Source organism: Myxocyprinus asiaticus, chromosome 20 (assembly GCF_019703515.2).
Source record: "Myxocyprinus asiaticus isolate MX2 ecotype Aquarium Trade chromosome 20, UBuf_Myxa_2, whole genome shotgun sequence".
Lineage (NCBI taxonomy): Eukaryota > Metazoa > Chordata > Actinopteri > Cypriniformes > Catostomidae > Myxocyprinus > Myxocyprinus asiaticus.
Window position 1 is genome coordinate 33,039,313 of NC_059363.1, and position 21,682 is coordinate 33,060,994.

General features: G+C 38.8%; 1 protein-coding gene across 4 annotated transcripts in view; it reads left to right on the plus strand.

The window, feature by feature from the left end:
- The window catches only part of LOC127411300 (kinectin-like), a 64,686-nt gene extending 51,059 nt beyond the window's left edge, over nt 1-13,627 (plus strand). For 2 of the 4 annotated variants that reach the window (XM_051646774.1, XM_051646775.1), the window contains exons 25-36: nt 837-923; nt 4,405-4,494; nt 4,671-4,787; nt 6,488-6,577; nt 6,704-6,796; nt 8,043-8,111; nt 8,255-8,338; nt 9,801-9,884; nt 11,504-11,587; nt 11,731-11,820; nt 12,490-12,600; nt 12,753-13,627. In XM_051646774.1, coding sequence (XP_051502734.1) covers nt 837-923; nt 4,405-4,494; nt 4,671-4,787; nt 6,488-6,577; nt 6,704-6,796; nt 8,043-8,111; nt 8,255-8,338; nt 9,801-9,884; nt 11,504-11,587; nt 11,731-11,820; nt 12,490-12,600; nt 12,753-12,791 — 1,038 coding nt within the window. In that variant the 3' untranslated portion in view covers nt 12,792-13,627. The remainder of the gene's footprint in view (nt 1-836; nt 924-4,404; nt 4,495-4,670; nt 4,788-6,487; nt 6,578-6,703; nt 6,797-8,042; nt 8,112-8,254; nt 8,339-9,800; nt 9,885-11,503; nt 11,588-11,730; nt 11,821-12,489; nt 12,601-12,752) is intronic. The other 2 variants (XM_051646776.1, XM_051646777.1) reach the window with 2 other exon arrangements.
- Nucleotides 13,628-21,682: the final 8,055 nt, after the last annotated feature.

A 21,682-nucleotide genomic window follows, 5' to 3' on the forward strand; every position in this document is an offset into this window, starting at 1 on the left:
CATGCTGAACAGCTCTCTTCCTGTTAAAAAGAGCTAGAGCTGAGCTTTACCTTGTCTTGATATGCTCTAATGCGCATGCTAATGGGCATGTAAAGCAGGTGACTTTAATTTGAATGGCAGCTTTACATTCAGTTTTGACCAAAAGATGTGGGTTGGACAATCCTGAAGCTTTGAGATACGCATAACCTAAAATACCATAGGGCATTTTAAACCCTGTCAGTGATTATTATGCCCTGTAAATAAATGAAGTGCCAGTTTCTGCGTAATAGGTTTTCAAGTAAAATTTTGTTAAATGTGCACCAAGTAATGTTTTTCCTCTTAGAGGTAAAGTGTGTAATTTTTGCACCACTAGCATCACTAAATGGAATTGCAAACTAAACCTTATTCTATGTAAATTGACAAGGCAGTTTAGGGATTTTCGTTGGTCTAGGAGCAATTCTGCACATAAGCAGGATATATTTCATTTTTATGTAATTATTATGAAGTTATCAACATTACGTTTCAATATGCTGGGTATTTTTTCACAGCTTTTTAGCTCATCATTGAACTTTCTTCTTTGTACATTTTCATTTCCCCATTTTGTTCTTGTAATTTCTAAAAAGGGACCATTCCGGTCATTATTAGGGAACTGTAATATTGTTGGTGTTGCTTTTAGTGTTTGGAAAAAATTTTTTGTGAATCTTAAATGTCGATGTTCAAATATGGAACGTTCAGGTTTGATGAATTGAAGTGTGTTGGTTGGGCCTTGGTCTGTTGGTTCAGTAAATGGCAAAATCATTAATGTTTGGCAAGACTGTAGGCTGAACTGAAAGTGGTGTTTCTCTGAAACTGACTAGGAGCTACGGGAGAAAAACTGGAGCGCTATGGAGGCGCTGTCAGCCACCGAGGCCATACTGCAGGGAAAACTCACCAAGAGCGCCAAGGTTCGCACCACAACTCCCAAACTACTTCACTCTAGAGTCAAATCAAAGCATCTCCAGTACGCCTCTGCCATTTATTGATCAGGGCAGTTCTCTTCATTCCCCCTTAACTTCTTCATGAACAGCTGGATACTCATTTCATAACTCTCAGCTGTTTAGCTGCATGTTACTAATGCGCTATACTGAATGCCAAAAGAAAGAAGCTTCAAACTTAATGTATGGCAATTGTGCTTTTGAATTTTTAGATTATCATTCTTTTAGGAATAATTTTAGGAATCATGTTATGCTTATCATGTCATTTGATTATTCATTGATCAAGCACACACACAATTGCCTCTCTTCCTGGCTGTTGATTCTTCCACCAATTTAGAAATCTACCCAACATGCTACATTTATTGCTTCACAATACTTTTACGAAAGAGCTATTTATATTTTGGGGAAGAAAGCGAGAAAATCCGTCAGAGTCATAATCGCCCTGAACACCCGTAATTTTACAGGGTTTTGTTTTTGTTATATTTTTGTTATCAGTCGGGTTGCTTCCCTACTGTCTTTACTTTTTCCCAACATACTCTTTTCTTGCCTGGTGTAAAGACCTGTCAGTAATCAGAAACTCCTGCTCATATAAGTGTGCTTTCTCCCTCCACAGGGTTGGCCAGACATCTAAATATAGCTTACTAGGGGTTTCATGCACCTATTTTATTTATTTATTTATTTTTATTTTATTTTATTTTATTTTTTTTGAGGGGGCACCAAGCTTAATTGTATTTGGACTGACAAAATTTAGACATGTGAATGAAGATTTCCACCACAGACATTATTTTTATGTGCAATAATCTTTTAACTTAATTACTGAAGGTACATGTACGTTTTTGGAAGTTCAAATAATCCAATCAAAATCCTCTTGGCTCAAAAATCTGAATGGGCATGATACCTCTGCCTCTTACACTTACAGCACAGAGTAACCAGTGGCTCTATAAACAGTCCTGAGGCTTTATGTAACCCTGCTTACATCATACATCATACGTTATACTACATAGCATACAGTCTGTTTGTGAATACATCTGCTCTCAGCTGTCTCCAACAGTGTGAATCCAGGCTGTGCGTCTGCTTGTAAAAACTCAATATTTGCCACATTGTTCTCTCGTACTCATACTAAATCCATTCAGTAGGTGAAATATGGAAATATTTTGTTGGTTGGAGTTTTAAAGCCAACATAAAAATTGACCCAATATAAATGAAAAATTCATCGGCACACATTCCATAAAACAAAAAAACCTTTTTGTAACCTTTCATCCAAATGTTATCATTTGCATAGCCTCTGTAACGAGTTTGCTTTTCGGCTGATATTACCAATCCCTCTTTTTTTCTCAACCCCTCCTCTTCAGCCACTCATCACAGTCAATTCACAATTAATAAAATCAAGCCCTGCTTTACATAAAAAAAAATTCACGTTGAATATCCTGTTTCACTGGATGTGAAATGGGTTGTGAACGCCTGTTAATCTTGACTTTAACCGTACTCTTTATTTGGAGTTTACTGTATAAAGTGCTATAGTAATTTCACTTAAACATCTTGTACTAACTGGATTGTTTAATATGTCCATATTTCCCTGGAACAACAAATGCTGAAGTAAAAATGTTTTACTGCAGTTCTGTGTATTTATTTTTGGTGTTTTATGAGCGTCTCAAAATATAAACCATCTCTTGAATTATCACAAACTAATAGCCATGTAAAGCTTTGACTGCATACCCTACAAAGTACAAAGGGACCTGTATTATCCTGATTAATCTGATACAGTGCTGGTATTTAGATTGAGTGTCCTTGTCATTGGTATGTGTTTATGGGAATAGGGGTGTTTTGAAAGATGGCGTGATGGTGAAAAAGTAGACCTGTTTAGTTAAGTGCTTGCATTGGTCAGAGCCTTCAAGTGTTCGTTCTCATTTAACTTCCTAAAATACATTTTAATCAAGTTTTACCCTCCTGTTGTCTTAAGAATCTGCACCTTCCTTTTGTCCTTCCGGTCATTTTTGACCCGTATTGGAAACCATTCCAAACGCATAAATTCTTGATTAGTGTACAACGGCACTAAAGACCCCCCTTAACGAAAATCAGTTTTATTGTGGTCCAAAAGTGTATAATGTTAGGGGAAAAATTAAATATGTTGAATATTAATGGAATAATAATTTTTATATTTTAAAACTTGGCAAACATTGGCCAAGGATGTCTCAATTGACATTTATTTCAATCACTTTTGCCATTTTAAAATAGTGCAATTGTATGAGAAATTTTTTTGGTTAATTCTCTCGTGGAAAATGAACAATGTGCATTTTAGAGTTACAATTTAGTACGTACATATTTCACAAAAGAATCTTGATTGCCTTTTCCAACAGTCAAAATGGGACCACTTTGCACGTCCATTGCAACAAGTCCATTCCTTTCCACTAATGTTACAGGGGTTTAGGAAAGTGCCGTAATAGTTCTTTCTGCCATCTAATGTTTTAGGAGAATTATATTTAATAGGTCTTTTACCAATGGGGGGTCTTTTGCCTCATTGTACCCTTTCATATCAAAATATGTTAGTAAACTTATTTGCAACCATAGCCTATTACCTGTTCAAAAATGTATAAAAAATAAAAGTGCGTGTGTACAAAATGTGTATGTGTGCACAAACTGTGTTTGAGAGGAAAGTATGCAATTTGTGGGAAAGATGCACCCAGTGGAGCAGGTGGGGAAGCTACAGAGCATTATGGGGCTAGGCCACTAGGGGCTAACCTTGAGATCATTTGAAATATTTTTAGGTCAAATTTGATTCATAGATGTACAGAAAACTATTTGAAGCTATATAACATCCAAAAAGTCAGAAGATGAAAGTTACAACTAGTTCTTCCCATACAAGTCAAAATTACCCCTAAGACAATAGGAGGGTTATAATTAACCAAAATCATCTCTGATCATTTTGAGCTCAATCATTGTGTGATCCTCGATTCAGACCAAGATCAAATTCCACCACAAATATTCACAGTGAACAAGATTTTAAATGGAAACGGTGCGTTCCTTTGGATCTCTTCACATGAAAGACAATAATTCATCCAACCACAGAAATGTTTTTTTCCCCCCTTTGGTGAGTGCGTCAATTTTATTTTTTTCTTCATTTAGTGAAGAAAACTGAATGACTAGTATATAAGCTCAATTTATCTGGGATTGTTGTTGGATGTTATCCAGGACAATACGGTACTAACTGGCATTTGTCTGTGTGAAAGGAACCTTCATTAAATTGCTTAGTGTAGTGATTGATTTTGATTTAAAAGCACAGTTTCTTTAGGTGAATCTGTCACTTTTTGTGAGCACCACTTGCTATAAATGGATCTGAGCACTGCTGTAATGGTGTGGTTTATGGAGTGTTTGTTCACTGAAATATGTGCAGCTAAAGCAGGTTTTAAGCAGTTTGATTGATGGTGCGTGAATATTGTTTTCTTTTCCACAGGAGCATCAGATGGTGCTGGAGTCTGCAGAGGCTGAATGTCGAGCGCTGCTGCACAGACTCCTACCACATGTGCCAGTGCCCACTGACCAGGTGCTCTACCACTTCTTGACACACTTGATACAACCTTGACACAATCTACTTGACCTTACAGTACACATTATTCTTATTTGCATGACAATATGCATTACAGTTACAGTATATTTGATATTAAAGTTTATGTACTGTTTATAAAGTCATCCAATGTACACTTGAACATTGTAACTCAGAACCACCAGCAGTGGCTGCAGAAGTTTGAGACATCCATAAGAGAGTGTTCAGCTGGAGAGCATGCTGTTGCTACAGAGATGACCTCTTCCCCTGCATCAGGGGCTGGAGATACCCAGGTATAGATTAAATATGGCAGGTTTTTGAAATATAGGTCTCTGTGGAACAAAAATGGCAATTTCTCAATCAGTGGGCGTTTCCAAACAGGGATGAACGTTTTTCAGCCATCCTGTGAAAGTAGGGGTTAGGTGTGTTCAACTTCATGCAGCGCTGCGCAGATCGATATGCAGCAAACTTGAATTAGTGCATGCTGGTTAGAAATTTTGTCTGACTTGAAACGGCATCACCGTGATGTATGCCATCAAGGCCGCTGCAGTTGGTCCAGAGGAGCTGCACAAGCTCTGATGACGACATAACTTATTCACGATTGGCCAGACTTGCAATGTGACAGGTGACGGGTGTTTCTTGGGCTGCATTCGCAATTGCACACTTCACATACTACTCTTGCTACTTCTGCCATGTCAATGGCAAAAACTCTCACAAATCCACGTTTTTTTAACAGTACATCATGTTTATATCATTTTATAGTAAGTTTTGTCATAGGAATATTATTTATTCATTAAAAAAAACATTCAAAATGATTAAAAATACTGATTGCTTTATTAGTATTAAAATAACATAGGCTTTTATTGGACTTTCTCCTTGTAAACCAGCAGGCACTGTATGAAGCAGCACATAACCTTTTCAAATGAATAATGTTTCTGGTTATGTGTTAAATCTGAATTCCACTTCATCTGCAATAAAAAAGCAAACATCGCGCAGTCCGCCATGACTGATGTATATAGGTTCTGCACGCGACGGGAATTGCAAAGTGTCTGGCTTGACGGCTCTCTTTTCACCTCCTCCCCCGGCTCCATTCGGCAAATCGCCGATCAGTAAATCAAGATGCAGTTCAAGTCGAACGCACCTAATCTCTATGTAGTTATCAGTGGACATTTCTAAACTGGGATGGGCTTTTTTTTTAACCATCCAATGACATTAGGGAATCCCTATGTAGTAATCAGTGGATGTTTCCAAACCAGGAAGGGTGTTTTTCAATCATCCAATGAAAGTAGGGAATCCCTATGTAGTAATCAGTGTGCGTTTTTCAACTATGCTTTGAAAGTAGGCAATCTCTATGTAGTAGGCAAATCAAGTAAAGCGGTTGAAAAACACCCATCCCTGTTGGAATATGCCCACTGATTGGAAAGCGGAACTTTGGACCACTAAGATTTCAGAATGGGCTGGGCTACACAGTGTAACCTGGCAGAAATATAAAATAAGCTATCAAATTGTCCTGTTGCTTGTCCCGGTTGCATTTGGATAGGACAAATTCTTACATATACGTAGAAGAGAAGACTTTTATTGCTTGTCACTTTATTGTGCTATATCTGATTAAGACAAGTTGTTAATCTTCCACAAAATAAATGTTACTTTGTATTGTCTTTAGGCTAGGGTATGATTTATTTTTCCATGTCTCGCACACCACCAAATGTTCTAGCCTTTATAGTGTACTCTATTGACTCTAAGCCCATATGGACACATTGGACATGTGCGCAATAACTGCTTTGTGTTCCTGTTTAGTACAGTCAACTCCCAGCACATGCACAGATGTGTGAGATAACACAAAATGGGCTGCACGTGGAGAACTGAAGCATACTTTAGCCTTAAACCAATCAAACATGTTTGTATTAATTTTTTGCATTGTATGTGTGCTCGTGCAAATTTTTTCAAGCACTTGTTAAACAATTGAAGACTTAAGTTTTTGTTTTTTCAACAGGTTTTAGCGGAGAAGTTAAAGGAGGCTGAAGAGACCCATAAAGTACTACAAAAAGATTGTGAGATGTACAAGAAAGTGCTAGCAGAGACTGTGAGTTGCATGATCCTCTGACAATGTTAGCGACATAGTGTGGAGCTCTTCTTTGTAAATTAAAACCGTGAGTGGGCTGGGGGTTGTATTGTGCTAATGTTAAGGGTTTTGTTGTTGTGTTTACAGGAAGGGATCCTTCAGCGGCTGCAGAGCAGTGTTGAGCAGGAGGAGACACACTGGAGGGAGAAGTTGGAGCAGTCACAGGCTGATCTTAAAGAGGTTTGAGAAGAAAAATGCACTGCATCAGTTTTTCGCGTTAATTGAGTGCAAATAGATATATAAAAAATAACGCGTCAAGAAATTAACACAATTAATCATGCCCCCGGACTGTAAGGAATACCATCAGCGCAATTCAAGCTTAAATTACCATCTTGTTATTTTCAGCAAGGGGCAGTAAGCGCAAACATAGCTGTACAGACGCGCAGCTGTAGAGGCAACAAACCACACTTAAAGACTGCAGACAGCTCAAGATGATGACTCATTCAGATGCTCCTAAAACTGTCTGTCTGTGGCACTATAAAAAAAATTCCTGTTTGTTTTTGAGACACAACAACATTGGCTCGACCAGTGGCGTGAGTTGGGGGCGGGACATTCTGTTTGTTTGATCGACCGCATATGGTGGGGGGGTCATATTCAGAAAGCTGTTTTAAAAACTATGTTTATTTTTGCAATTCCATTTGGTGCCGCTAGTGGTGCACAAATTACACACTTCAGCTTTAAATATGATTATTATTTCAAATGTATTCATTTTATATTGAATTATTTTTATTTGGGGGCCTTTCTCTGCTAATTTTGATATGTGATTAATTGCGATTAATTGGATTGATTAATCAGCATATCATGTTATTAATTCGGGAAAAACAACTTTATTCGATAGACAGCCTTATTTGCTTTTAACTGTGATTTGATTCCATTATGGTTCTTTTTGAAATGATGCAATGCCTCATTGAACTGGAAATTTTATCATGATTTGATTTGCTTCATTTTGATTATTTTTGGATTGATGTATACCTAATTTACATTCATATGAAGTCCGTTTCCCTCAGTACTTTTTATTTTGAACAATTCTTTTGCTTTATCATTCAAAACTTAAGCTTCTTAAAGGATTTTCTTAAAGCGTGATTGTGCTATCTATCTTTAAAATAAATGCTATTTGGTTTGATATTTTGATCAGTGTTTGGATAATGCATTTCCAAATAGATTTTTAAGGTCACTATGTAACTTGCAGGGCAATGTACACTGAAGTGGATGATTTTAACAACTGAAAATAGTATAGGAATAGTTATATGGATAAGAAATGAACATGTAATAACTGTCCAATCCAATGCATCTGTAATTGATGCAGTGGATTTTCATTGTCAGGTTAATGCATTGTAATGCATTTTACATTTTACAGTGTAACCTGGTTATTTACAGGAATAAAGCGGTTATATTGTGAAATAAATGTTGATCCTGTCCTCTTTAGATGACTCATAGAGTAATTATACTGGAACAGGAAGTGGACCGACTCAGTTCAGATGGAGATCTGGAGAGTGTGAGTTTGATTTAAACTTGTGCCTGACAATTAACCACTCAGTAGATCAGGGTGATGAAATCTACAGCATAAATTTGAAAAACAATAAGCTCTGAGCCGATGAATATGCCTTTGAATCCTGCTGTGCAATGTATATATTGTAGCTAAGGAGAGACAAACAGCACCTTGAGGCTGAACTGGAAAGGGCAGAGCGTGAGAGCGCCACCTACGTGTCTGAAGTCAGAGAGGTAAGCACAAAAATTCCTGATGGCAACACAAAACTTTGCATGCCTGGATCTCTGGTTTATACTTCTGTCCCTTGTACTTTTATGTTTTAGTTTGTTGCTTGTGTTTGTGTAGTTTGTAAATGGCTAATATATTGTTTGATTTTAGCAGCAAACCACTTCACTTTGTGCTGTAGGTATTTGGTCCTCAGTCCAAACTCTTGCAGCTATCAGTGATGTTCAGTGATAAATGAACGGTGTATACATGCAACATGATCAACACAATGTTCTCATGAATCAGGAGATCTTTGTAGATCTTTATTTCAACGTTATGCCCTGTCATAACCAGCCACATTGCCTAATACTCACAGATTCACTCAACAATTAGTCATATGTAAAAATGTATATAAGGCTTTATCTTTTCATGATAAATATTTCACCTTAGATTCTTAGCATGCAGATACTGACAAACATTAAAGTACAGGGTTTGGGGGCCTGGGTGGCTCAGTGGTAAAATACGCTGGCTACCACCCCTGGAGTTCGCTAGTTTGAATCCCAGGGCGTGCTGAGTGACTCCAGCCAGGTCTCCTAAGCAACCAAACTGGCCTGGTTGCTAGGGAGGGTAGAGTCACATGGGGTAACCTCCTCATGGTCGCTATAATGTGGTTCATTCTCGGTGGGGCGCGTGGCGAGTTGAGCGTGGATGCTGCGGAGAATGTCTCAGTCGCAACGCGCTCAACAAGCCACGTGATAAGATGCGTGAGGGATGCTGGGATTCATCCTCCGCCACCTGGATTGAGGCGAATCACTATGCCACGAGAACTTAAAAGTACATTGGGAATTGGGCATTTCAAATTGGGAGAAAAAATAAAAATAAAATTACAGGGTTCTATAGCACCATTCAGAACAAATATGTTTTTGTGAACGGATTCAAAAGACTCTAGTCATTTGGATGAATCGAAATCCCCGCCATTACTGAGCAAGTCAAAGTCAATTTATTTAGCAATTTACCTGAATAATATCCTGTATATCTAGCACAATCTTTTGAAGGTAACTCTACCGCCCATTTGAGTACTAAGGTTTCTTACAGGCACAGTAACGTATGAACGAACAGTGGCCCAGCACTCAGATCTGATTCTTACTTGACCCCCTAAAATCTGAGTAGACTCAATGATTGGTTGACAGGAAGGTTGTTCCAGGTGCAACAAATGTTGTTGATCCAGAAATTTGTCCTACTTGCATAAATTACATAAACCCATGTGTGCTGTAAGTATCTTACTAGCATGCTGGGCAGACCTGTAGCATGTTCACAACCATTCAGTGTCCATTAGAACCCCTCATTAAGTCGTAAACACATCTAAACATGTTGATGATGACCATTGATAGGAAGACCCTAGTTTCTCGCATTAAATCCAAACACGGTCCACCTGAACCTCCCGTTCTCTCAGTCCCACACGTTCCTTAAACATCTCAAACTTCATTTCAGCTCAGAGATCTTTTGACTGAGTTGCAAAGCAAACTTGACGGCTCGTATACAGAGGCCGTCAGGCAGAATGAGGAGCTGAATTTGGTAAGATGCCCCTCTGTGTAAACTGAAGTAGCTTTCCCTTTCTCCACTCTTGAGCTGTCACATGGGTAGGGGCACTTGCTTCAAGTGGGCTGGTGTTTTATGGCAAGGAATAGCTATCTGTTATCTCTAATTTGTAAGCTTTTATTCATCTGTAAATTAGGATTTTTAAAGGAATAGTTCACCCAAAAATTATCATTCTCTCAGAATTTACTCACCCTTATGTCGTTTCAACTCAAGTCAAAGACTTTCTGTCTTTGTGGAACAAAAACAATGGATATATGATGTCTGTTTGTCCATACATTGCAAGTCAGTGGGGTTTGACACTTTCAGGCTCCAAAAAGGACAAAGGCTTCACTATAAATCTTGACATTGGCAGAGCGTGTGAACATGCACAGAGCGTGTACCTCCATTGCAGCTCTCAAATTTAAGATGCGATGTGCCAGGATTGACGTCAGTTATTACAAATGGCATTGGTTGTCTCATAACAATGCACCAAGTTTGAATATACGGAAGTTTGAATAAGATATAACAGCTACGGTGGAGGCGAAGATTTATAGTGAATAACGTCTTTAAATTTGGGTCTGTTCCTCACACAAAGCTATCATACGGCTTCAGACGGCTGGGAATAGAGTGAACAGGTTGTACGGGCCACAGTTTTGGAGCTTGACTGTGTCCGTTCCCAATTTTCTTTCATTGCATGGAAAAGAGCAGCTTGGATTTTCTTCAAAATAACTAAACGATGACAATTTTAACCAATTTTTGTTTAACTATTCCTTTATTATTAATTTGTCGTCGCAAATATTAGCATGGTCAATTGTAACACAGTAGATGCCCTCTCTGGAGCATGAATCTACTCTGAAGCCCCGATTATGAAATATTAGGGATGACGGATACACCTTGCCGAGACTGATCTTAATCTGTCATCTAACACCTCCTCGCACTGTTTACTCTGCGGTCACATGTTTGACTAACTGCCACTTTGCTTAACAACTTGGAACTGCAGGCACTTTTGTATACACACACACACACACACACACTAACTGATCAGCTCTTGTCTTTTACTCACATAGCCAATTTCTTTGTATTTCTTTTTGTATTCTCTTTTATTATAAATGTAAAAAGACTTGTATGTCTTGTTTAAATGTAGTGTCTTTGAGCATTCTCTGTTGTCATTTAACCTTTCATTTTCTGAATTAATGTCAAATCGAGAGTGTTTGTATATTTTTGAAGTTTCAAAATCAATTTAGACTTATTAGGTTATGTTAGGGTTAGGGTTAGTAAAGCAAATGTAACATTTCCACTATTTGAATTTCCATTTCCATTTAACCAAAAGGAAAATTTGGTTAAAATAATAAATAGATCAATTGGGTGAAAGCTTGGCCTATCCATTTTTATTGAGGCCCACCCAAATGTAATTTCCTGGCTATGCCCTTGTCTTGACATAGCCTTATTTGCATAATAAACCAAATTATTTATAAGATCAAATTAAGTGTTACATATTATTTTTAAATTAAATACATTTGATTTAATATATATAACAATCTTACAAACCCACTTCATCCCATTGGCTCATCATACTTTTCAGTGAATTGGTATTTGAATTGGGTTTTGTGTTTTAGCTCAAGACACAGCTGACTGAGACATTGAGTAAACTTGAGAAAGAAGAGAGTGAGAGACAGAAAGTGGCTGGAGACCTCTACAAGGTAAAGACTGTGATACAAAATGATCTTTCTGAGAAACCGTCAGCATTTTAAGCCACATTTATGGCCACATTGAATGTTGTCTAGTTACGTCTGTTATAAGTCTCGCATTGGTTTATTTCGTTTCTCTTCTTTGATCGTGTCAGGCCCAGCAATCTTTGGAGTTGATTCAGGCAGAAATCATTAAAGAAGCAGGCCAGACTGACCTGATAGAGACCACAAGCCTCACACAAATGGTGAGAACTTATTCAAAACCCCTGTGCTTTTTAGTTAATGTTGTTTGTTTTTTAAGTAGAGACGGAGTGATATACCGGTTAAATCGATATACTGGTAGAAATTTGTCAAGCTTTAAAATTAAGCTTTTGTACCTAGGAGCATTTTTTGGCCTTTGTCTTTGATTTTGATCTTGAAGTTTGAAAATGGTGATCTGCGGGGCCTGGTATCTCAGCTGACTACCACCCCTGGAGTCACGAGTTCGAATCCAGGGCGTGCTGAGTGACTCCAGCCAGGTCTCCTAAGCAACCAAATTGGCCCAGTTGCTAGGGAGGGTAGAGTTACATGGGGTAACCTCCTTGTGACACGATTAGTGGTTCTCGCTCTCAATGGGGCACGTGGTAAGTTGTGCGTGGATCACGGAGAGTAGCATGAGCCTCCACATGCTGCGAGTTTCCGGTGTCATGCACAACGAGCCACGTGATAAGATGCGCAGATTGACTGTCTCAGAAGCGGAGGCAACTGAGACTTGTCCTCCGCCACCCGGATTGAGGTGAGTAACCGCGCCACCACGAGGACCTACTAAGTAGTGGGAATTGTGCATTCCGAATTGGGAGAAAAGGGGATAAAAATTTTATGTGACGTTGAACTGACAAAAAATGTCCTATGTTGTGAAATGTTTTGACTTTTAGGAGGAGATTGACCGTAAGGAGAAGATGACTGCAGGCTTGAATCAGACAGTACAGGAACTACAGGAACTACTTCGATCTGTCAACAGACAGCTTACCAAGGGACATGAAAGGGTACAAGCTTTTTCATTTGCAAATGAGTGGCCTTATAGAGACCTTATAGGATGTTTTCCATCAACATATTGTCTTTATAGAAATTGCTGAAAATGTGACTTTGTTTCGCTGAATTATTCTAAAACGCGTCTTGTTTTCTTTTTTTATTTCAGGAGGATGAGGATAAATTATACTCTAATTATAAACTCTAGTTAAACAGAGGAAAGCTTCAGTGCGCTCCTGCAGTCACACATCAACATACCACAATAACCCACCATCAGATTCCAGCCCTGTTTATTACACCAGAATGAACGTGTGATCTCCAGTTGAACAGAACCAAACCCTTACACACTCCAACCTGGTGTCCAGTTCTCTTAGAAGGGCACTGACTGGACCTTGACCACATACACTCAGTGAAACGGACCTGTGTTAACTCCTCTACCGTGGCATTCCTCATATTTAGTAGACATATACAAGAGCAAAATCATCTGATAGCCAAGACGGTTAGACTCGTTGACGTTTAATTCATTTGACCCTTTTTCAGGCAGACCCTTTTTGAATACTACTTTTTGTTAGTTCTCTTTGACCAGAGATGTTTTTATCCTTTCATATAAAGAACATTGAAGATATTTGTGTTGTTTTAATGATAAAATTACTGTTAGGGTCTACTGACACTCACTGTGTTGTGTTCTCAGCTCTTGTCTTGAAACTGTAAACTCAAAGGCACATCCAAGAGACTCCTGTTAAACAAATGTATCTTTTTTCCACATTCAGAAATTATAATTATACTGAATTTAGGATTTGTTTCCCAGGGACCCATTTTGAAGTGGGACATGTGGTATCAGTGGCGACAGACGGTTAAATCTGTGATGTATGACACCACAAAGTGTGATCACTGGTCAATGGATTCAAAGAAAGAGGCATTTACCTCATCTGTAATCAACAAAATCTATACTGTTGCTAATTTCATTAACAATAAATATTTCATTTTTTGTAAAACAGGTGACCTGTAATAAAAGGGATGCTTGATTTAAACAAAACAAGAAAATGCAGTGTGGCCTCCAATTTGTGAAACTATGTGTTTTGTATTATGGTGTAATTGTGCTTTAGCCTGGAATTGTAATGCTTGTTTAAAATGTATTCATTATCATATATATTTATTTTATCATATATATTAATGGAATAATCTAGAAAAGAAACAGAGTTTGATAAAAATTTTATTGTCAAACAAATAAGTCGTTTTGTGGCATCAATTAACCCTTTCTTTATTCTACTTTAGATTTACTGTGTGAATTTTTTTTTTTTTTTTTTTACATTCACATAAACTACTATAATCAAATTTTAAGATAGTTCATTAGATATGCAGGAAATTACTGCATTCCACAATTTGGGGAAGTGTTTATGGTGAATAAAATGTTTTTTTCAGAGCAGGGGTAGACCAAGGAAATTACTATTTTTCAGTGTTTTCAGTTACAGATACCATTGTAAAAATTCATTATTCACAATCCGACATGGTTAATTTAATCCAAGCGTGAAAGTGTCCAATAACAAGACGGTTACTGAGATTAAGCTAGTAGTATTCCCCTGGTCATGTGATCCTAAAATGGCAGCCCCCATGAGGGCGCCCCTCCCCCATGTAGAATAAAACAGCTTTTATAAGGTTACTGATATGATTAGAGTCCTCATCTCATGTGAGTGGTCATGATTTTATACATTGGTTTCAAATTTACAATTAATTTCTTTAGGAGTAAAACTTTTTTAATGGGGGAAAAATTACTGCGTGCACCTTTAAGAGCAAATCATGTTCAATTTGGTTAAAGGCATTTCTTAAATGTCAATGTCACCACTTGAAAGCAATGAGCAACTTGATTGCTGAATTATTATCTTTCAGTCAGGCACGAAGCAAAAGTTTTTCAAAAAAATGTCCAGCCTATGTGTTTTGTGTGTGTGTGATTTGTCCAAATGTCGGTTGATGTACTTGCCTCTCTTGTATTTGATTGGCTCATGTTAAGCCTGCTTGCTATGATAAAAGGAGTTCTGTTTCTTTTGCTGTTTGTTGTTACATTAGCTTATATTATAAAAAGGGGATGTTGATATTTTCATGCTGCATGTGGTGAATATTACACTGGAGCAAGGGTGCAGTCATCAATTTAAGCAACATTTTTATTCAAATCAATAATGTGATTGTAGAGGTCTATTTCCTGTTTCATAATACTTATGATTGCGAAATACAAATTTTCCATCATTATTTCTTGTGAACATTTGCATACTCTGAATGTCTCCAACAAAATAATTTGCTACGCCTACAGTGGTTATATCACACTCGACTACAAGGGATTGCAGTTATTGATCTTATTTTAATCATTGCATAATCCACATGATTGTGAAGATTTTTTTAAATACTAGTCCTGTATCTCAGTAGTGTGATCTTTTAGGGGCAAATATGAAGCATGTGACATATTATTTACAAACTGACAAAACACATTTTATATACTCCAGTCTGTTTCTTTTCCAGCTTAACACTATTTTTATCCTAGAACAAATTGCAATTTTCTGTCTAAAGCTCATCTAAAACCTGTGATCTGTCACAACCCACTGCTGTACAGTGCATTCGGAAAGTATTCACAGCGCTTCACTTTTTCCACATTTTGTTATGTTACAGCCTTATTCCAAAATGGATTAAATGAATTATTTTCCTCAAAATTCTACAAACAATACCCCATAATGACAACGTGAAAGAAGTTTGTTTAAAATCTAAAAATAAAAAACGAAAAAAAATCACATGTACATAAGTATTCACAGCCTTTGCCATGACACTCAAAATTGAGCTCAGGTGCATCCTGTTTCCACTGATCATCCTTGAGATGTTTCTACAACTTGATTGGAGTCCACCTGTGATAAATTCAGTTGATTGGACGTGATTTGGAAAGGGGCACACCTGCCTATATAAGGTCCCACAGTTAACAGTGCATGTCAGAGCACAAACCAAGCCATGAAGTCCAAGGAATTGTCTGTAGACCTCCAAGACAGGATTGTATCGAGGCACAGATCTGGGGAAGGGTACAGAAAAATTTCTGCAGCATTGAAGGTCCCAATGAGCACAGTGGCCTCCATCATCCGTAAATGGAAGAAGTTTGGAACCACCAGGACTCTTCCTAGAGCTGGCCGCCCGGCCAAACTGAGCGATCGGGGGAGAAGGGCCTTAGTCAGGGAGGAGACCAAGAACCCGATGGTCACTCTGACAGAGCTCCAGCATTTCTCTGTGGAGAGAGGAGAACCTTCCAGAAGAACAACCATCTCTGCAGCACTCCGCCAATCAGGCCTTTATGGTAGAGTGGCCAGACGGAAGCCACTCCTCAGTAAAAGGCACATGACAGCCTGCCTGGCGTTTGCCAAAAGGCACCTGAAGGACTCTCAGACCATGGGAAACAAAGATTGAACTCTTTGGTCTGAATGGCAAGCATCATGTCTGGAGGAAACCAAGCACCACTCATCACCTGGCCAATACCATCCCTACAGTGAAGCATGGTGGTGGCAGCATCACACTGTGGGGATGTTTTTCAGCGGCAGGAACTGGGAGACTAGTCAGGATTGAGGGAAAGATGAATGCAGCAATGTACAGAGACATCCTTGATGAAAACCTGCTCCAGAGCGCTCTGGACCTCAGACTGGGGCGAAGGTTCATCTTCCAACAGGACAACGATCCTAAGCACACAGCCAAGATAACAAAGGAGTGGCTACGGGACAACTCTGTGAATGTCCTTGAGTGGCCCAGCCAGAGCCCAGACTTTAACCCAATTGAACGTCTTTGGAGAGATCTGAAAATAGCTGTGCACCGACGCTCCCCATCCAACCTGATGGAGCTTGAGAGGTCCTGCAAAGAAGAATGGGAGAAACTGCCCAAAAATAGGTGTGCCAAGCTTGTAGCATCATACTCAAAAGACTTGAGGCTGTAATTGGTGCCAAAGGTGCTTCAACAAAGTATTGAGCAAAGGCTGTGAATACAAATTATTAATGTAAGATAGGGGAATGTATTTTATCAAAACAAAATTGCACATATCACCTTTAAAGGCAAATGAAAAACTTGTAAATTAGTGCCTTAAAGCATGGTCACATTTGCATGTAGAAATTCTGCGGGCGAAGAAGGTGTGTGAAACCTGCAAAAGACTAATTGTCAAGCAGCCTATTTGGAATGCTGCACTTTATACACTGGAAGAAAGAAGTTAAAAAGAAACTTGCCATTAAAATTATATCCATTGTGAATATTAAGTGTAGCTGTGTATGAATCTTAACCAACACAGAGGTCACTGCTAAATTATGCAACTTTCTATAGTTTAATGTGGCTAAATCGTCTGTCCAAGTTCAAACTTTAACTCCACGCAAAATCCATGAGGGGAAATTCTTCGCCACAGGAAGTCCCATTTAGATTACTGTATTTTGCCCACAGAATTTCGCCGTGCAAAGGTAGCCTTGATGTGACCACGCCTTTAAAGGGATAGTTCACCCTAAAGTAACCTTTACATCACTCAAACCACATATGATTTTTCTTTCCATTGAACACAGAAAGAGTTATCTAGCAGAATGTCCTTGCTGCTCTTTTCCAACAAAAGAGGATGGTGACCAGTAGCAACATGACTGTGTGTAGATCAGGGGCGTCACTAGACTTCAGTGACATCTGGGGCTTAGCCCACAGGCCATATTATAATATAAAAATAAGAAGAATCCTTGCATCCATGACTGGAAAAAAAATGACCACCCTACCTGTCAAATAATAATTATATTAAGCGCAACACTGACACCGGTTCAGAACTTTATATGAGCAAACGTCAGGTGCACAATAAATGGATCAAACATGTTTTCATTTAAATTGTGGAGGATCAAAGCGAGAAATACAACTTGTCGGCTCATTGTTCTTAGTGCAGAAACTAACACTAACAATAAAATCAAACTCATTAAACAACTTATTTATCATAATATCTTGAAAATAAAGTAACAATTACGAGAATAAAGTCGTAATATTTTGAGCATAAATCGAAAGGAAAGTAACAGCAAAGTGATGTGGTTGGTGGGAGGGCCTAGGTAGCTCAGTGAGTATTGAAGCTGACTACAACACCTGAACTCACAAGTTCAAATCCAGGGCATGCTGAGTGACTCCAGCCAGGCTTCCTAAGCAGCCAATTGGCCCAGTTGCTAGGGAGGGTAGGGTCACATGGGGTAACCTCCTCATGATCGCTATAATGTGGTTCTCGCTCTCGGTGGGGCGTGAGTTGTGCGTGGATGCCACGGAGAATAGCATGAAGCCTCCTCACGTGCTATGTCTCCACGGTAACGCGCTCAACAAGACACGTGATAAGATGCACGGATTGACGGACTCAGACGCAGAGGCAACTGAGATTCGTCCTCCGCCACCCGGATTGATGTGAGTCACTACACCACCACGAGGACTTAGAGCGCATTGGGAATTGGGCATTCCAAATTGGGGAGAAAAAACTAAAAGTGATGTGGTGGACAACAGCAAAGTGGAGCATCTGGATCTTTACATACAACACCACTAACCAGGGAGATAACTTGGCTATGCAACCGAGCTGAATTTTTGGGAAGTTTTTGCAAGCTCTCTGTTCATGAATGAGGTGTGCATTAGTACAGGAGTTTTCAACATGTGGGCGTTGTCAAGGGAGGCACGAGATATAGGCTCGCACTCAAGTGTAGTAAAAAATAATTGGAACTGCTGTGAATTATATAAGTGCATTTTAAGACATTGTATGTGGTAACATCCCCTCAGTTACAGTATTATATAGGGAGGAAAACCCAACAAAAAAGCAGACCCAGCATCACCCACGCTGAGCAGGACTGCGCAAATGTCTGTCTGGTTCTTTCTCCTGAATAAATTAAATTTCCTAAATAACAACTGCAGTGTGCAGAAACTAATAACTCTGTGCTGATGTGCAAAAAGACCAAGGATTTCTTTATTGCTAAATCCTATTCTATATGTACATCCTCCACATCCATCCATAATTAAGCTGCTGGTTCGGCGTCCATTCTATTGTTTTGATAATGACGCTCTGTTTAGCCTAATTTTGAGATTTTTTTCTCTCTAAATATTTCTACTTTATTCACACAATATACTGCTTTATTCTCACAATGCTATGACTTTATTCTCTTAATTTATACTTTATTCTCAAAATATAATGTCTATAATCTCAAAGTGCTAAGACTTTATTCTAATAATTTTGACTTTATTCTCATAGGAATTTAATCTTTATCCTCATAATTTGTACTTTATTCGCAAAATCGTAATTTTTCATAGGATCACAGAGTATAGTTAAAAATAACTTACATTTGTATAAATGCATCTCAAAACACGTGTGTTGGGTTTCATGACTGTTACACCATTAAACATGATTCCAGGTTGTTTTTAACCAAAGCATAGTTTCAGTGCTTGATAAATGGTAAAACAGTGTTTTTCCCTTTTGCTCTGGTATGCAGACTTAAGTAGCCTACCATAATTAGACACGTTCAATCCCATTTGATTTTGAACAATTTAAAAATCAAGGCACCCCAAAGAGGCTATTTAAACACAGCAGTTTAACTCCACGCACATGATATGGAAATGTGAACCAGCCTGGGCAGAGCGCATATACAGGCAGTGACAGTTTGATCATTGTTGTTTGACTTTAATGTGAGACTTTATCATTTTAAGACCTATGTATTGTGCTATTTAGGCTCATAGCTCACTGTTCTGCTATTCTGAGTTGCGTCTGAGGAAATTCCATTGCAATAAACATTCTTTATATCCACGTAATGACTGCTGGCGAAAACCTGAATAACCGTTCGTGAAACCTTGGTAAAAACGTTAACCGTACACATCCCTACTACAAATTATCAACGGATAATTATAAATCCAGCTCACGTGTAACTTAACCAGTTAGCAACTAGTCATTAACGTGGCTACCTATTGTCATAACAATTGTAGGCCTACATCATACAAATCGTATCTTTGTTAAAGTTTTGCTGTATTGAAGGTATTGTTACTGACATACCTTCTTCATTCTGATCGACTAATGCTAAATAATGTCTGGTTGGTTCGCCGTTCAGTGAACTTGCTGCTAATTTGATTATCGATGGTATGCTAGCTGATTTTAGTAGTCCATTTTAGGGAGCAAGTAGGGGTACTCTGAAAAAAGTTGACTGGTGCATGCATTAAAATCTATTTGGTGTGTGAATTGTTGAAAACAAATGAAGATTAGAAATGAGGCTTATAGGGAGTTGTGTGGCTCCATGCGAGGATCGGACGTGTGAGCGGCGAGCTAGTTTTTAATTCTTTTGTGAGATTCGATACACCCTGCTACATAACTGTTCTATGAAGTCAACATGTCAAAGTATTCAAAATCCTCGGGCTCTGGAGACATTAAAATACACTTACGTGCTCAAGCTGATACCCCAGACAGGGCCGCAGACCAGGGACTCAGTTTGGACCGTGCAGCGGGAGAAAGTCAACGTCACCGTCAACTGTCGAGCATGTCTGCAATGCTGGCGAAGGTCGTGGCAGACTTGGAGGATCTTGCTGTAATACGTCGATCGATCACTGCAATGGAGATTAAATTCTCTGAATTGGTTACAAGAATCGGGGACTTCGAGAAATGGAGCGATTATCTGGAGTCATCGGATAGGGAATTAGCTGCTAATCCGCTAGTGACCAAAGTAGATTTGGAACACGTTTGGGAAAAGTTGGAAGACCTTGACAATCATAATCGGCGAAACATTGTCCGAATTGTTGAAATTCCTGAGCATGAGGAAGGCTGAGATATGGTAAAATTTCTAAACGAGCTCTTACTGAGTTTGCTTGACATAGCAGGCCATAAGCTGGAAATCGAGCAAGCTCACAGAGTCCCGGCTTGTAGGTCCTCTGAGGGAGACAGGCCCCGATCAATACTGGCCAACTTTCTGAGATCATCCGATAAAGATCTCGTGTTACATGAGAAGAGGAGTAAAGGAAAGCTTTCTTTACACAGCATTTTCTTGTTCCCAGACTTTGCAAATTCGACAAGAGAGAAACATGATCGATTCAAGGAATGCAAGAAACTCTTACATCAACGGAAGGTCGCTTTTGCACTGATGTTTCCGGCCAAATTGAGATTAGATACTAAGGATGGCTGCAAAATATTTATATGCCCACAGCAAGCATTTTCCTTCATAGAGACAATGGGGTGAGTAAGCCATTTGGTGATTTTCATGTTGCTGCCTAGTGGACCTGACTCACTGAACATGCACTTGACTGTCTGAGGAAACTGGGTGCCTTTTTGTTTCTTTTTGTGCTGGTTCCGCATGGCGACTGGAGTTTGTTTTTTTGTGGGGTGGCATTCCTTCGGGACAGTGTGCGGGTGAATCTGCATGTTCTTTGTGTTTATGCCTCCATTTTTTTCATATGTCAAAATGTCAGTTGTTAAAATGAGTGGATTATCTCACTCCACGTGGAATGTGAATGGATTGGGGCACCCCATAAAAAGAAGGAAGGTTATTTCTTTTCATAAATGAAGGAAATATGACATAGTGTTTCTTCAAGAAACGCATCTTTCCCCGCAGGAAGCTGAAAAATTTGGGAAGATATGGGGTGGACATGTTTTATTTAGTACCGGCTCAAGTAAGAGCAGGGGAGTCATTACATTGATAAGTAAACATCTACAATTCAAATGTCTCAAACAGATTAAAGATAAGTTAGGAAGAGTTATTATTGTTTTAGCAGAAATTCAGGGGCAAAGGTTGATTTTGGCTAATATTCTATAGATCTTGAAGGGATGTTGCAAGCCGCTGGAACCCCTCATGATATAATATTGGGAGGAGACTTTAATCTTTTGATGGACTCAGTCCTTGATCATAGTGAAGCAAAAGTGTGTAAGCCCCCTAGAGCAACACTGACGCTTCACAGAATGTGTAAAAATCTTGGTCTTACAGTTATTTGGAGACTTTTAAATCCATCTGGTAGGAGGCACTTAAGGCAGTTCTAAGGGGTCGGATCATAAAGAATTTTATCTTGATCTTTATAGTTCCACATCTTCTCTACCGATGAAGATATTAGGAACTTTGTGGAACCATTAGAAGTCCC